The sequence below is a fragment of the Hemiscyllium ocellatum genome, chromosome 3, assembly GCF_020745735.1.
Source record: "Hemiscyllium ocellatum isolate sHemOce1 chromosome 3, sHemOce1.pat.X.cur, whole genome shotgun sequence".
Lineage (NCBI taxonomy): Eukaryota > Metazoa > Chordata > Chondrichthyes > Orectolobiformes > Hemiscylliidae > Hemiscyllium > Hemiscyllium ocellatum.
Window position 1 is genome coordinate 9607268 of NC_083403.1, and position 17295 is coordinate 9624562.

A 17295-nucleotide genomic window follows, 5' to 3' on the forward strand; every position below is an offset into this window, starting at 1 on the left:
GCAGCCTCAAAACGAGTAGAATGGGAAGATCATAAGCCAAGTCTTCTAGTCTCCAGATCACCTGTAACTGAACATATAACTAAACATAAAGCCTTCCACAAGGAGAAACAATTGTTCCACATTTACCCTGTCAAGTGCCCTAAGAACCTTGTATGTTTTAATAAGATCACCTTTTGATTCTTCTAAATTCCAATCAGTACAGGTCCAATCTGCTCAATCTGTCTGCATAAGCCAGTCCATCTGTTTCCATGCTCAACTCAGTGAACTTTCTTTATACTGCCTCCAATGTCAGTATGTCTTTCCTTAGGTAAGGAGACCAAAACAGTATTCCATCTGTGGTCTGACTAATACCTTCTATAGTTTTAGCAAAATTTCGCTTTTTTAAAATTTTATTTTCTTTGAATAAAGGCCAACATTCCATTTCCATTTCTAATACCAGCTAATTACCTTACTATTTGCATACTGTTCTGATCACCATACTACCAGAAGGATGTGAATGTTTTGGAAAGTCCTTAAGAAAGGACTTACCAGGATGTTGCCTGATGTGGGGAATTTTTGCTATGAAGATAGATTGAGTTTGTTTTTGCTGGAATGCAGGAGGTTGAGGGATAACCTGATATAAGTTTATAAGATTGTAAGTGGCATGGTTAGAGTGGAAAGTATGAGGTTTTCTCCCAGGGTGGAGGGGTCAGTTACTAGGGGACACAGGTTCAAGGTGCATGGGGGTGGTGTTCAAAAGAGATGTGCAAGGCAGATTTTCTCACACAAAAGGTGGTGAGTGCTAGGAATGCATTGCCAGAGGAGGTGGTGGAAGCAGATACAATAGCAGCATTCAAGAGGCACCTGGACAAATACGAGTATATGAAGGGAATAGAGGGATACAGATCATGTCGGTGAATCACAGAATCCCTACAGTGTGGAAACAGGCCCTTTGGCTCAACAAATCTACGATGACCCTCTGAGTGTTATCCACCCACACCCATTTCCCTTCCCTATTACTCAACATTTACCCCTGACTAATATACCTAGCCTACACATCCCTGAGTACAATGGACAATTTAGCATGGCCAATTCATTTAACCTGCACATCTTTGGACAGTGGGAGAAAACCAGAACACCCGGAGGAAACGCAGACACACTCACTGTTAACACAATGTAACAGAAGAATGTGTAAATGCCACACAGACAATCGCCTGGGGCTGGAATCAAACCCAGGTCACTGGTGGTGTGAAGCAACAGTATTAACCACTGAGCCACCATGCCACCACCAAGTGAAGACAATTTGAGTGTGAAAGAGCGAAATGTGTCGACGCAGACTTGGATGGCCAAAGTTCCTCTGCTGTATTGCAATTTCTTTGTGAATGAGAAATGCACATTTTTTTTGTGTGATTTGTGAGCAAGGACTCACAAAATTCCTCTGTGCTGTAGCATTCTGCAGTCATTATCTATTTAAATAATGCTTAGCTTCAGTTGGAGCAGCCTCAAAGGGTCAAATTGCCTATTCTTGCTCTTAGTTTTTATGCTGCTTTCTACCAAAGTCCAAACCTCACATTTTCCCATATATTTAATCGGCCAAGTTCTTGACTACTCACTTAACCTGTCTGTATCCCTCTTTGTGTCATCCTCACCACTTGCCGTCCTACCTATTTTTGTGTCATTCACAAATTTAGCTGGAGTTTCTTTACATTCTTCTTCTAAGTGTTATGAAGATGTGGGCATACACTACTTTTAAGAGAGTTAAAATCTAGCAGAATAACCTGACAGCACCAAGTGTTCTGAATAAGACTCAATGTAACATGTGGTCCAGCTGCAAGCATAACTAGGGTAGCTGGTTGCCTGGAGACAAAAATAGATTTGAATTAGGCCTGTCAGTTTAAATTAGACCCCAAAAAAGTACCAATCTCCAATCCAGTTTCAATTTAGTATATTGACAATCTTAAAAAGCAATGACACAATCGGGTCATTGGAGGTATAAGACCGGAGAAATTTGAACAGTTGAGGGGAGAACTGCCAAGCCACCAGCATGTAAAGACTGCCCAAAAATAGCTCTCTTAAAGATACCTTTATCAATCAGTAACCTGTGAGGCAGAAATCCCTAAGGAGAGGAAAAGAAGTCCGAGAAAGATATGATGAGAAAATTTGATACCTGGCTGGTTTTGAAAATTTGATTTTTTGATAAATCTAAATGGTGCGGGGGGGGGGGTGGTATATCAGACTAATATTATAGAAGGGAAGGGAAAAGATAGGTTAGAGGGAGGAGTTGTAAATAGTTGTTAGTCAATTATTCTCTGTTATACTTTAAGAAATAAAGATATTAATTTTTACTTTAAATAGTTCTTGGCCTCACCAGTTTTCACTGATTACTGCACGGGATAAATCATTTCTGCACTGCTGGTTTAAATTAAGCAGGAGGGTTTATCCCATATCATAACAGAAGTTATCGATATATATTCTAAATAATTGTGGCCCCAGCACTGATTCCTGAAACACTCTACTAAGTGCAGATTGCCATCCTAAAAAACTCCCTTAAGTCAACCCTCTGTCTTCCATTAAATATCCAATCCTCTGTCCATGCTAATAAACAACCTCCAACACCAGCACTCTTGTTTTTTTAAGTGGTCTAGCATGTGTTGACTTATCAAATGTTTTCTGAAAATCCAAATCAATTGCATTGATTGCTTCCCCTTTATCTATCCTACTTGTTACCTCCACAAACATTAGCTTTAAAGGCAGATTCCACTGCAGCAACTAAACAAAAAAAAAACATGGAAACACAACATGTCTTGCTGTATCCATGGACAGAGAAACTGAATTAATAAAAACTGAAAGAATTCTGAGGAAAGGGTCACTGAACTGAAACGTTAACTGATTTGTCTGCACAGATGCTGCCAGACATGCTGAGCTTTTCCAGTAATTTCTGTTTTGAAACTGAGTTGTTTGTGTCAATTGTGTTCCTTCAGCTCCAAAGAAGGGTACAGAGCAGGCATAATAATATAAATCTGAACCATGTGCACTTGTTTGGGTTGTCACAGTTTCCTTTTGGAGAAACAAGAAACACCTGTAGAGTGGAATATTGTCCTTGATTGCGAAAGGGATTGAGTTTAAAAACAGGGAGGTTATGCTGCAGTCGTACAGGGCGCTATTGAGGACACACCTGGAGTTCTGTGCACAGCTTTGGTCTCCTTACTTAAGAAAGGATGTAGTGGCACGGGAGGCAGGAGGCGGGGGGGGGGCGGTTGGGAGCGCATGTTGGTGCAGGTGAGGTTCATGAGATTGATTCCCGAATTGAGAGGGTTAGCTTATGAGAAGAGATTGAGTAGACTAGGACTATACTCATTGGAACTTAGAAGACTAAGGGGGGATCTTATAGAAGCACATGAAAATTATGAAGGGAAGCAGGGAGTTGTTTTCATTGGCAGGTGAAACTAGAAGTAGGGGACATAGCCTCAAGGTAAGGGGGAGCAGACTTAGGTGAAGAGGAACTTCTTCACCAAAAGGGTTGTGAATCTGTGGAATTCCCTGCCCAGTGAAGCAGTTGAGGTGACTTTGATGAATGTTTTTCAGGCAAAGGTAGATTGATTTTTGAACAGCAAATAAATTAAGGGTTATGGTGGGTTAAGTGGAGCTGAATTCACAGGCCAGATGGCCTACTCCTGCTCCTATTTATTGTGTTCTTATGAATTCATTTCGAAACTGTGTGTTTTGCTGCAAAATTGGCCCAAATGTAATTCCAACTGTTTCATTTTAACCTGAGAGGAGAAAGGTGAGCTGCCTGTTTTCCAGTGCATGTTTTTTTTTGCCTATGCAGGTATGTGCCCTCAGGTGCCAGAAGGTATCTTGTGCTTGAGGAGGACATATGTAAGAAAAATTAAAGATGAGCATGGTGTCATCTTACAGAGACACAGAAGCTAGTGAACATAGTATAGTTCAGAAATTCTCCATTGGCCTCTGTGTCCTGCCAATCACTGCAAATTATTGCACTCAAGCTCTGTACATACGTAACCTGTCTCATGCGTCCCGGTCAGCAACATACAGGTATATTAAAGCAGCGATTGTATAGCCATGTTTCTTGTGAGGAAGAGCAAATTGATCTCAGATGCAGAGAACCAGGACCTTATCCAATAAGTAATCGTATCTCAGAGTATCATTCTTTGCACCTGCATTCACATGAAGAACCCAACTGAGCAAATTGACACCTTCATCATTTCTAATACCTTCCACTCAAACAGTGTTCACTTCAATCAACTTCAGCTATGAGGATAGACGGAAGAAATTGGGATTGTTGGTCTTGTCGAGAAGAAGGCGAAAAGTAGATCTGATAGAAGTTTCTAAAATCATGAGTGGGCTTGATAGAGTCAATAGGGAGAAGCTGATCCTGCTCACAACAGAAAAATGTGTTTGATGACATAACTTTAAAGTGATCTGCAAAGGTAGTACGGGTGGTAAGAGGGGTGGAGGAGGTAAGAGTGCAGAATTCAGGAGACATCATTAAAATCTCCAGCACAGACACAAGTAGGACAAAGTGTATGGAAAGGTTTGGCAGTCAAACTTCAAGCACACTGGACAAACAAATGACAATGAGAAGAGGGATGGTTAATACAAGACTGAAGGTGTTATAATCTGATTGCATGCAGTATAAGGAATAAGGTAAATGAGCTTGTGGCACAGATCGAAATTGGTAACTACAGAGGCATGAGGGAGGAGCTGGGTAGAATTGACTGGGAGAGGAGCCGAGAAGGAAGGACAGTGGAACACAATAGCAGGAGCTTCTGGGAGTAATTCAGGAGAGCCAGCAGAGATTCATCCTGAGGAAAAAGAAGCATGGTACAGGGAGAATGAGGCAACCGTGGCTGAGTAGGGAAGTCAGGGATAGCAAAGAAGCAAAAGAGAAAGCCTATAATGTGGGGAACGGCAGTGGGAAACCTGAGGATTGGGAAGCTTCCAAAGACCAACAGAGAATAACAAAAAAAATGAGGAGGGAGAAGATTAAATATGACGGTAAGCAAGCCAGTAATATAAAGAAAGACTGTATGAGTTTCTTTAGATATATAAAGGGCAAAAAAGAGGCATCAGTGGATCTTGGGCCATTGGAAAATGAAGCAGGAAAGATAATACTGGAGAACAAGGAAATGGCTAAGGAATTGAATAATTACTTCATGCCAGTTTTCACGGTGGAAATAGTTCCCCAAAAACTTAAGAGAGTGCAGGGGCAGAGCTGAGTATGGTGGCCTTCATCAAAGAGAAGGTGCTAGAAAAACTGAAAGGCCTGAAGGTGGATAAATAACCTGGGCCAAATGAACTACACTTCAGAGTTCTAAGGGAGATAGCTGAAGAGATAGTGGAGGCGTTAGTGGTGATCTTCCAGAAATCGCTAGAATCCATGAGGGTACCAGAGGACTGGAAAATCGTTAACATGACACCCCTATTTAAAAAAGAGTGAAGCAAAATGATGGAAAATTATAGACAGATTAGCCTAACTTCGGTCATGGGTAAGATTCTGGAATCCATTGTGAAAGATGAGATTTATGAATATTTGGAACTGTGGTAAAATATTGCAAAGTCAGCATGGTTTCATCAAGGAGAAGTTATGCCTGACAAATCTGCTACACTTCTTTCAGGAAGTAATGAGCAGGTTAAACCAAGGAGAGACAATGGATGTTATCTATCTGGACTTCAAGACAGCCTTTGACAAGGCGCCCCACAGGAGGCTATGAGTAAGATAAGGGCCCATGGTGTTCAGGGCAAGGAGCTAGCATGGATAGAAGCTTGGCTGTCTGGTGGAAAGCAAAGAGTGGGGATAAAAGGGTGCTTCTCAGGATGGCAGCTGGTGCTAAATGGTGTTCACCAAGCTCAGTGTTGGGACCACAACTTTTCATTTTACATATTAAAGATCTAGATGAAAGAACTAAGAGCCTTCTAGCTACATTTACAGATGATACAAAGATAGGTAGAAGGGCAGGTAGCATTGAGGAGGTGGGGAAGCTGCAGAAGGATTTGGACAGACTAGATGAGTAGGCAAAGAAGTGGCAAATGGAGTAAAACATGGAAAAGTGTGAAGTCATGCACTTTGGTAAGGAGAATGGAGGCATGGACTGATTTCTAAATGGGGAAAAATTCAGAAGTCTGAAGTGCAAAGAGGCTTGGAGTTCTACTCCAGGATTCTCACAATCGTAAACTTACCGGTTTAGTCAGTAGTTGAGAAGGCAAATGCAATGATGGCAGATATTTTGAGAGGACCTGAATATAAAAACAGGATTAGAGCTCTGAGGCTCTATAAAGCTCTGGTCAGACCACATTTGGAATATTGTGTGCAGTTTTGAGCCCCGTATGTCAAGAAGGATGTACTGGCCCTGGAGAATGTTCAGAGGAAGTTCACAAGAAAGGTCCCTGGAATGAAACGCTTAACATATGAGGAGCGTTTGCATTCTCTGGATTTATGTTGGATGCAGTTTAGAAAGATGAGGGGGGATCTAATTGTAACACACAGAATACTGAATGGCTTGGATGTTGTGAAGATGTTTCCATTGGTTGGAGAAGACTAGGACATGAGGGCATAGCTTTAAAGAAAATGAAAGATCTCTTAGAACAGGGATAAGAAGAAACTTCTTCAGACAGAGTGTGGTGAATCTGTGGAATTCATTGCTTTGGAAGGCTGTGGAGGCCAGGTCAATGAATATATTTAAGAAGGAAATAAATAGGTTCTTGAATATCAAGGGGATTAAGGGTTATGAGGAGAAAGTGAGAGAATGGGTTTGAGAAACTTACCAGCCATGATTGAATGACACAGCAGGCTCAATGGGCTGAATGGCCTAATTTTTTCTCCTGTGTTTTATGGTGTTATGAGTGAAGTGAGGAAAAAAAACTTCCCTCTGAGTAGTTAGTGTTGGAATACTCTGCCTGGAAGTGTGGTGAAGATAGGTTTCATCAAGGCATTTAAAGGTACATTTAAATGATTATTTGGAAACAATAATGTGCAAGAGCAAGAAGGAAAAAAACCGGAGACTGGCACTGGGTAATGATGCATATTTAATGAGCTGGTGCAGGCACAATGGGCTGAATGGCCTCCTGCTGTGCCATAACACTTCTGTGAATACCCAGATAGTTTATGTTGGAGAAATTACCCAGTAAAGCAGAGATCACACAAACCAGATCAGGTGAAATTGACAAGCTGTTTATTACAAGAGATATTGCTGGAAGAGAAATTGACTAGGCTGATACAGAACTGCTACGGTCTGTACAGGTAGATCAAGGGTTATCTTCCTCGAGCTGAGGAAGAAGCCAGGTTTTATGATAATCTTGTACAATAAGGTTAATTAGAAATGGGGAAAGATACAATGTATCTGGAAATGGAGTAATCTAGCTACAATGATGCTAATTGGAAAACAGTTATCGGATGAATGTCCTGATTCTCAAGATTTGGAGATGACGGTGTTGGACTGGGGTGTAAAATGTTAAAAATCACACAACACCAGGTTATAGTCCAATAGGTTTAATTGGAAGCACACTAGTTTTCGGAGCAACGCTCCTTCAACAGGTGATAGTGTCACCTGATGAAGGAGCGTTGCTCCGAAAGCTAGTGTGCTTCCAATTAAGCCTGTTGGACTATAACCTGATGTTGTGTGATTTTTAACTCTGATTCTCAATACAATGCAACATCCTGACAGTATCAATGAGTCAGGAGTTTCCCATCCTCTTCGCAGATAGGTGCTAATGTCTCTTCTAAAGCTATGAGGTGCTTCCATTGTCTTGGCCTGGGAGCAATGCTCTTAGTGGTGCCTCTCTGTCTGACCTGTTCTTTGAGTGGCTTTGGTATTGCTGGGTTATGAGACTGCCCTTGGGGCTTTGGGATAGCTGTGGTTGATCTGACATTGTTAGTGATTGCTGGGAAGTATATTCCATTGTCTGCGAATGCTGTCTGATTTCACTTGTCAGCCTGCTTGGTCCCTGCTGAGGCACTCTGTGTGTTTTTGGTATAGTTTGGCCAAGTTTGCTTCCTATGTTTTGTGTGGGCCTATTATGAGTAGGCAGGGTGGCAGATTTTTTCCCACAGTTTTTGGCTACATCAAGAACTGTTTTCAAGGCTCCCTCATGAATAGAAATTCACAACTCTCTCAGCTGTTTCGTTAACCAACACAGATCTCAGGAGAAGGAGTAACATTTAAGAACTTGATTGGTGAGCTCCCAAAAGACCCTATAATTTGAGGAAAGCACAACTATAACAGGACCTGAGTACTGTCAAACAGGCCTTAAGTATTTTAAATACGCTCTTCAGGTCCAAGAATATGAAAATAAATCAATTAGGTTATGTGGAAGCAGTTTTTTTTGGCATTTTCTCAAATTACGTCAGTTTCTAAGCCCCTATGACAATATCCTGACAAGTTATGGAACAAAATCAAAATTTAGATTTTTATACTGTCAAGCAGGATTGTTAATGTAAATGTCAATTCATTAAAATTTTGTTTGTATTTTTGGCAGGAATTATTGGAAATGGATATTTTCATCCAGCAAGACGATTTAGTCCTGAAGTCACTGACATGATAACAAAACTTGTTGTCACAAGCAGAGTCCTTTGGCAGTGGACAAAGGTATTGATGCTATCGGAGATAGCATATATGTTCCTAATTTCTATTCAAACATTTAAATGAATAAAATATTAAATCAGACATACTGTGGATTGAGAGATAAATGTTCAGTAGTTCAGCTGAGTTTCTTAACAAGCTTGCAGCTTTAAAGTCATTAGTCAGAGAAAGTTGACTGTTAGCCTAAATTATAGCTTGAGAAAAATCTATCAATGATTTTACCAAATTACCAAGTGAACACTCATTCCTCATTACACTCAAATCTCCCCATCTTCACTCTGTGGTCTCACTGAAAAAAACTCTAAAGAAATTTATCAAAATTATTTTTGTTTGTAAAATCATCTAATTATAAAATGAATTTTAATGTGCACTCTTAAGTTCTTTCATAATAGATTTTATGTGGCCTGGAGTACCCTGTTTTCCTTTTTACTCCTTTCCTGAATTGGTATGTTATATTTCCAAACTTAAACATTTTGGCAACCATTCTACAGACTGCAGCTTTTAAATAATCACAACCAATGCAGACAATTAATTTTCTCTCAGAATTTCAGGCTGTTAATCTATTGTATTAGCTACATTAAATGTTCTTGATTTAATCTGATAATATAATTTTATTTTGGAATTTGTATAATGAAAAATAAATTGATGGCTTCAGGTAATTAATTTTAAAGTTAATAAGGTTGAAATTGATCTTTGAAGAAAAAATGCAATGTAGTGACATTGAACAAATCAACAATCTCTTATGATAAACCCACTTTTCTTTTCCATTGAACTCTGTCATGATGTTACTCCTTTAACACGGTTATGTTGTCCATGGCTTACTTTTTTCAGAGAGGGAATAAAAGATACAGAATTCAAAAACCCTATGTTTGAAGGGTTTTAGGGCCAGTTTGATTATAGCTAACAGATATTGCCTCAGGAGCAACGCTTTCAAGTTAAATAAATACACTTGTACAATGGAAGGGGAGTGGCCAGTTCTCCCAGTTCAACTTTTCTTTGGTTTGGTCTTGCTGTTCACTGAAAGCAGTCAGGCAGTTTTGAGGCTGCTGATCAAAGAAACAGCTACATGGAAGAGAGTATTCCAAGTTAAAAATCACACAACATCAGGTTATAGTCCAACAGGTTTAGTTAGAAGCACTAGCTTTTGGAGTGCCGCTCCTTCATCAGGTAGTATTCCATACTGCCATCACTCTCTCTCTCGCTCTCTCTCTCTCTCGCTCTCTCTCTCTCTCTCGCTCTCTCTCTCTCGCTCTCTCTCTCTCACCTGTAAGATCTTGTGTTTGATTTTACCTTTGGTGCCAAGGGAAGTTTATGGGTATTGTCGCAAGTATTGAACAGCATCATTAAGTTTATATAATCTGTTGGGTTTTCAGATAGGTTTAAGTTGTTCTGTATTCTGTTCTCTTTTGTTTGTGTTTCATTCAATAATCTTGTAAATAAATTCTGGTTTGTTTAAAAGTTAGAGTTTGGACCACCTCCATCCTTCCTGGGATATCCACATTGCCCCTGCATTCAAACAACTAGTAAAGTTTTAGAGTCTGGGCTACTTTCTTGAAATGTATTGAGGGAGTCTGGCCTGGTTCACAACAGATTGGGAGCTCATCCGGGATTTTTCTATTATTCTGATTGTGATTAGGGTTCCTGGATTTGAAGGCAACCAGTGGTAGATGTTAGTGTCTTTTGTACTGGGTGTTTTGTTTTGGTTGGTTTAAACAGTGCTTAGGATAGCAATGGCAATCTGGAGCTGAAGCTGCCTCATTCTGTGAGGAAAGGAGAGATAATTACAGCAAAATACCTCAGCATTAAAATTTGCTGGAAATGCCACCAGAATCTTTAGAAATGGATAAAATTCAATTGAAGTAGTTATAGTTAGAGGCAAAAGACAATTAAAGAGCATCAGAAATGAAACAGTTTGAATTACAATGAAAAGCAGACGACAGAGGGAAAAAAAGAGACTTTGAACTTCAGAAATTGGCACTTAGGTGTTCAAAAATTCACCTTCTGATGTAGTGAGAACTCACGTGGAAGAGCAGAGAATTAAAATGCCAAGATTAGCAGCTAAAATGGCTGATTAGATGAGATTACATACAGTGTAGAAACAGGCCCTTCGGCCAAACAAGTCCACACTGACTCTCCGAAGAGCAACCCACCCAGACCCATTCCCCTACATTTACCCCTTCACCTAACACTACGGGCAATTTGGCATGGCCAATTCACCTAACCTGCACATTTTTGGACTGTGAGAGGAAACCCATACAGACACGGGGAGAATGTGGAAACTCCACACAGGCAGTTGCCCGAGGCGGGAATTGAACCTGGGTCTCTGGCACTGTGAGGCTGCAGTGCTAACCATTGTGCCAGCGTGCCACCCTATGATTATGAGTTGGTCCATAAATAAAAGTTTGGCTTCCAAAATCAATTTCAATCTGTGAGGGATAGAAATTAGGGAAAAGAAAAATCCTCACTTGGAAAGGGGGAGGTAGATCTTGGTGAATTTAACAAGGATAACTTACCACAGGGTAAAAAGGAAATCCTTGAAGGGGAAAGAGAAGTTAAAAAAACTCCGGTGTTTTCACTGTGATAAAGTAGGCCACATGACATCACAATGTTGGTGGGTTAGGAAAAGCTCTGTGAAGCCAGATGTCGGAAAACAGCATAACCCAGGGAATTTTGTTGGAGTAGTAACACAAAGCAAACTGGTGGCTAGAAAGCTTCACCAGAATGAACAACTTGGAGGGAGGTTGGCTAAGGGGGAAGTGCCAGATCTTCTTAAACCATATACCTGCAAGTAAAGAAGCAGCAAGTAAAGAAGTTACAATATTGAGAGATACACAATCCTCTCAATCTTTAATGTTGAAAGATGAGGAGGTATGTACCACTGAAGGACTATTGCCAGAAAAGGTGAATTCACGGTGAGACAAAAAGCGTTCAATTCTGTAGAGTGAGGTTAGAGTGTCCAGTGATGTGTGGAGAAATGGTGATACCGAGTACTGGACAAATTCTCAGCCTCCAGGAATACAATTTTTTCTTGCTAATGATGTAACTGGTTCACAAGTAGGAGTGCTGCCTACTATTGTTGAAAAGCCAATGGAAACTCAGGCAACTGAACTATTGCAGGACAGACACATCTACTGGGATGTGTCTGTGGTATGAGGTCACAAAGTCACCAGTTGAAACAGTAGACATCAAAGAGTACAGATAAGTAAGTTGAAGTGGAATTAGCAGAGACCCTGTTTGATCAGATCGTGGAGACAAATCAGGAGCACATGGATGAAAAAGCCGACACCTTTCGCTCAGAGACATTAACTGAGTTACAGCAGAAAGGTTAAAATTTAAAGCAATTGTATCAAACGGTATACACGGAAGAGGAATCTGACTGTGTCCTAAATGTTATTATATTGAAAATGATGTCTTAATGAGGAAATAGACCATCACATATTCAGGTAGATGAGAAATGGACAGAAGTTTATCAAGTCGTATTGCCAGTGGGTTATAGAAAAGAGGTGTTTGTGAGTGATGCATGAGCTCCCATTAGGGGTTCAGTTAGGAGTGAGGAAAGACTCAAAAGCATTTTTACTGGCTTGGACTGCACAAGAGATGTAGTTGAATTTTGCCAGACATTGCATACATGTCAAGTCATTGGAAAACCACAAACAATAATAAAACCTGCACCTTTAATAACTATTCCTGCATTTGAGAAACATTTTATAAGAGTCTTAATTGATTGCATAGGAGCCCCACCTCAAAACAAAAAGTGGGAATCAGTATTTGTTAACAATAATAGAAATGTTCACTAGATTTCCAGAGGCTGTTCCATTATGCAATATCACAGCTAAAAGGATTGTAGAGGAGTTACTCAAATTTTTCACTTGACGCAGGCTACCGACAGAGATACAATCAGGTCAAGAGTTAAAATTCACTTCGAAATTATGCAAGGCAATTATGGAGAGCTTAGGAATGAAACAATTCAAATCTACTGCATGTCATCCAGAATAACAGGAAGCACTAGCAAGGTGGCATCAGACATTAAAGACTATGATGAGGGCTTTTCATCAAGACGATACAGATGATTAGAATAAGGGAATTCTGTTTGTACATTTTGCAATCAGAGATGCACCAAATGAATCAACCAAATGCAGTCCATTTGAATTAGCTTTTGGGCGTGAAGTAAGAGGACTGCTAAAATTGTTTAAGGAGAAATTGGTAAGTCAGAATTCAGAAACCACATATGTGGACTATGTGTCAAATTTAGGGAACGATTAAATAAAGTGGCTAGACAGCATTTAAAAGTATCATAACATACAATAAAACAGGAAGCAGACAAGAAATGAAAAACTTGCAATGTTGCTATTGGAGATATAGTGTTAGTGTTAATTCCAGTAATAGATGAACCTTTAAAAGCAAAATTTAGATTTAGACTACTTACAGCATGGAAACAGGCCTTTTGGCCCAACAAGTCCACACCGACCCTCCAAAGAGCAACGCATCCAAACCCATTCTTCACCTAACACTACAGACAATTTAGCATGGCCAATTCACCTAACCTGCACATTTTTGGCCTGTGGGAGGAAACTGGAGCAAACCCACACAGACACGGGAAGAATGTGCAAACTCCACACAAACAAGGAATTGAACCCAGCTCTGGCACTGTGAGGCAGCAGTGCTAACCACTGTGCCACCGTGCCACCCATTAGTTGACCTTAACAAGTCAAAAGGAAATTGAGTGAGGTGAACTATTTGATAAGAACTCCAGACAGAAAGAAATCTCACAGAATGTGTCATGTGAATGTGCTCAAAATGTCTTTTGATAGGGAAGAAAAGCCTAAGGAGATTATGTTATTGGTTACAACACAGAGTGAAGAACCAAGTTCGGATGATTCTTAATTGGACATTCCTCAAATTAAGAGAAAATGAGGACGGCAAATGCTGGAAATCAGAGTCAAAGAATGTGGTGCTGGAAAAGCACAGTCGGTCAAGCAGCTTCACAGGAGGAGAATCATGTTCAAGCATAAACCCTTCATCAGGCTCAAAATGTCAGATCTATTGCTCCTTGGATACTGCCTGACCAGCTGTGCTTTTCCAGCACCACACTCTTAATTCCTCAAATTAAATTGAACAATGAGAAAGTTGTCAAAAATTGTTGAACTACCTTTTACAGGAAAATCGAAATTACCTGAAAGTTATTACTATTGCATGGGGAGATTTGTGGAAATAAGCTGGGAAGTACTTGCCTAATTATGCATGATGTAAATATGGGAGATGCTGTTCTTTATAGGCACAACCCTCTAAAGTTGGTACAGGTTCAAAAAGAGATTGAACACATGCTCCAAGACAACATAATCGAAGTGAGTTACAGTGACTGGAGTGCATGCATAGTAATGGTGCCAAAGCCAGGTAGTGCCCAATGGTTATTTGTGGGTGACTACAAATTCAATGTAGTTATAAATACTGATATTTATCCAATTCTGCGTTTGAAGATTGTGTTGACAAGGTGGGTCGAGCAACTTATATTTCTAAGTTGGACTGGCAGGTACCTTTGTCAGAAAGAGTGAAGACAATTTCGGCTTTCGTAATGCCAAACGGATGATATCAGTTTAAAATCATGCTGTTTGGTATGAAGAATGCCCCAGCCACATTTCAACGACTAACCAATAAAGTCATTTCCGGATTACCCAATTGTGTTGTATATAATTATGACCTGGTGATTTTTGGCCACATGTGGAAAGTATATTTGCAACATTTATCAGACTTGCTGAATTGACTTTGGAAGGCAAGGTTGGTGGTAAACCTGGCTGAAAGTGAATTTGCCAAAGCCCAAGTCACCTTCCTGGGCCATATTATTGAACATGGGCAAACGGCCCCATGGGATGCAAAATCAAAGGTAATTGGGGAGTTTCAATACCATCGACAAAAAGAGGAGTACTACGGTTCCTGGGATTGAGTGGATCTTATTGAAAACTTGTACCAAATTTTAGCATTGTGGCTGCTCCACTCACTTGGTTCCTTCTTAAAAGCAAGAGGTTTCAGTGGACAGTGGACTGTCAGAAGGCATTTGACAGCCTCAAAGCTGTGTTAACCACTGTGCCAGTATTAGCCACACCTAATTTATGCAAAGCCATTCAAGGTGGTTATCGAAGCGAATGATGTGGGTGTCGGTGCTGTGCTCTTACTGGAAGATGATAAGAGGATAGAACAGCCTATCGTGTGTTTCTCCAGGGAATTGAACATTCATCAGCAGAAATATTTGGCAGTTGAGGAAGAGACTTTGAGCTTGGAGTTGGCGTTACAACATTTCAATGTTTATGTTACCAGTAATGTATCTGAGACAATCATATGCACTGATTATAACCCATTGAAGATTGTGGAGAAGTTGAAGGACAACAATGCCAGACTGTTTAGATGGAGCCTGTTATTATAGCCATTCAATTTGAAAATTGTCCATGCGGTGGGACAAGAAAACATGATTGCCGATATACTGTCGAAACTTGAATGAGAAACTGAGCCATTCAGTGACAGTGATAAAACAGACTGAAACAAAATGGGGAAGTGCAGGCCTGCATGTGTATTGTATAGTACTAACAGTTTAAGACTAAGGGGTTTTAAAATGAAGGCATTATTGGGTATTGACTTTTTTTTTGTAAATGGGTAGGTGTGACGATGCTGCTGCTTTATCAAGATTATGTTTTCCATGTTGTTTTTTTCAGAGATCGTAAAAGCCATAGACTTCAGAAAGTCTGGCTTGGGTAGGTTTTAGGGCCAATTTGATTAAAGCTAACAGATACTGCCTCAGGCAAAAGACTTTCATGTTAAAAAAACTTGTAAAATGAAAGGGGAGTGACCAGTTCTCCCAGCTCAGCTTTTCTTTGATTTGGTCTTGATGGTCACTGAAAGCAGTCAGGCAATTTTTGAGGCTGCTGATCCAAGAAACATGGAAGAGGGTGTTCCATACGGCCATCTTTCTCTCTTGTAAGACCCTGTGTTTGATTTTACCTTTTGACCAAGGGCTATTTATGGGGATTGTTGTGAGCATTGAGAACAGCATTGTTAAGTTGATAAAATCTGTTGAGTATCAGATAGGTTGAGTTATTTTGTATTCTGTTCCCTTTTGTTTGTGCTTCAATTAATAATCTTGTAAATAAATTGCATGGGTTTAAACTAGCTCAGCAGGGAGATGGGAATCTGAGGTGTAGTACCAGTACACAGGAGAATGAGAGTAGGGAGGGTATGGACAGGATTTCATGGTCACAGGAATGTGCTGGCAGACAGCAAGCTGGTTTGCAGTGAGTCAATTTCAATGCCAGAAGTATCCAGAATAAGGTAGGTGAGCTTGCAGCATGGATAGGTACCTGGGACTTTGATGTTGTGGCCATTTTGGAGACATGGATAAAGCAGGGTCATGAATGGATGTTGCAGGTTCCAAGGTTTAGATCTTTCATTAAGAACACGCAGAGCGGTAAAAGAGAGGGGGCATGGCCTTGATAGTCAAGGATAGTATAACAGTGGCTGAAAGAACTTTTGACGAGGACGCGTCTACTGAGGTAGTGTGGGCTGAGGTTAGAAACAGGAGAGGAGAGGTCACACTGCTAGGAGTTTTTTTATAGGCCACATGGAGGAGAGGATTGACAAAACACATCTGGGTAGGAGTGAAAGGAGCAAGGTGGCCATTAAGGGGGCCTTTAACTTCCCCAACATTGACTGGAAATGCTAAAACTGTAGTACATTGGATGGATCAGTTTTTGTCCAAAGTGTACAGGAGGGTTTCCTGACACAATATATTGAAAAGCCAACAAGCGGGGAGGCTACACTGGATCTGGTGCTTGGTAATGAACCAGGCCAGTTGGTTGATTTAGCGGTAGACGAGCACTTTGGAGAGAGTGACCATAATTCAGTTATGTTTCGTGTAGCGATGGAAAGGGATAGGTACATGCCACAGGGCAAAGAGTTATCAATGGGGCAAGGGCAATTATAATGTGATTAGGCAAGACTTAGGAGCCTGGATGCGTTAGCAAAATGCAGGGAATAGGGACAATCAAAATGTGGAGCTGGTTAAGGAACAGATATTGTGTGTCCTTGATAGGTATGTCCCTGTCAGGCAAGGAGGAAGTGATAAGGTAAGGGAACCGTGCTTTACTACAGACATTGCATTTCTTGTTAAGCGGAAGAAGGAGGCTTATGTGATGATGAGGCAAGATGATTCAAATGAGGCGATGGAGAGTTACAGATCAGTGAGGAAGGATTTAAAGAGAGAGTTAAGAAGACCAAAGAGAGGGCATGAGCATCTTTAGCAAATAGAATAAAGAAGAACCTTAAAACTTTCTATAGGTATGTGTAGAATACAAGGATGAATAGGGTAGAAATAGGACCAGTCAAAGACTGAAGTGGGAAGTTTGTGTGGACCCTGTGGAGATCGGAGAAGTGCTAAATGAATATTTCTCATTGGTTTTCACTCAGAAAAAGGATAATATTGTCAAGAAGAAGAATAAGATACGAGATATTAGACTAGAAAGGATCGAGGTTAGTAAGAAGGAGGTGTTATCAATTCTAGAAGGAGTGAAAGTAGACAAGTTCCCTGGGCCAGATAGGATTTACCCGAGGATTCTTTGGGAAGCTAGGGAGGAAGTGGCGGAGCCTTTGGCTTTGATCTTTGAGTCATCAATGTCTACAGGTTTAGTATCAGAGGACTGGAGGATTATAAATGTTGTGCTCTTGTTCAAGA

The 17295-nt window shown here is 40.4% G+C and overlaps 1 protein-coding gene across 1 annotated transcript in view; it reads left to right on the forward strand.

The window, feature by feature from the left end:
* LOC132834399 (dynein axonemal heavy chain 8-like) overlaps nucleotides 1–17295 on the forward strand; it is a 1143262-nt gene that overhangs the window by 867580 nt on the left and 258387 nt on the right. The window contains exon 57 of the mRNA XM_060853284.1: nucleotides 8476–8585. Within this exon, the coding sequence (XP_060709267.1) occupies nucleotides 8476–8585 (110 nt within the window). The remainder of the gene's footprint in view (nucleotides 1–8475; nucleotides 8586–17295) is intronic.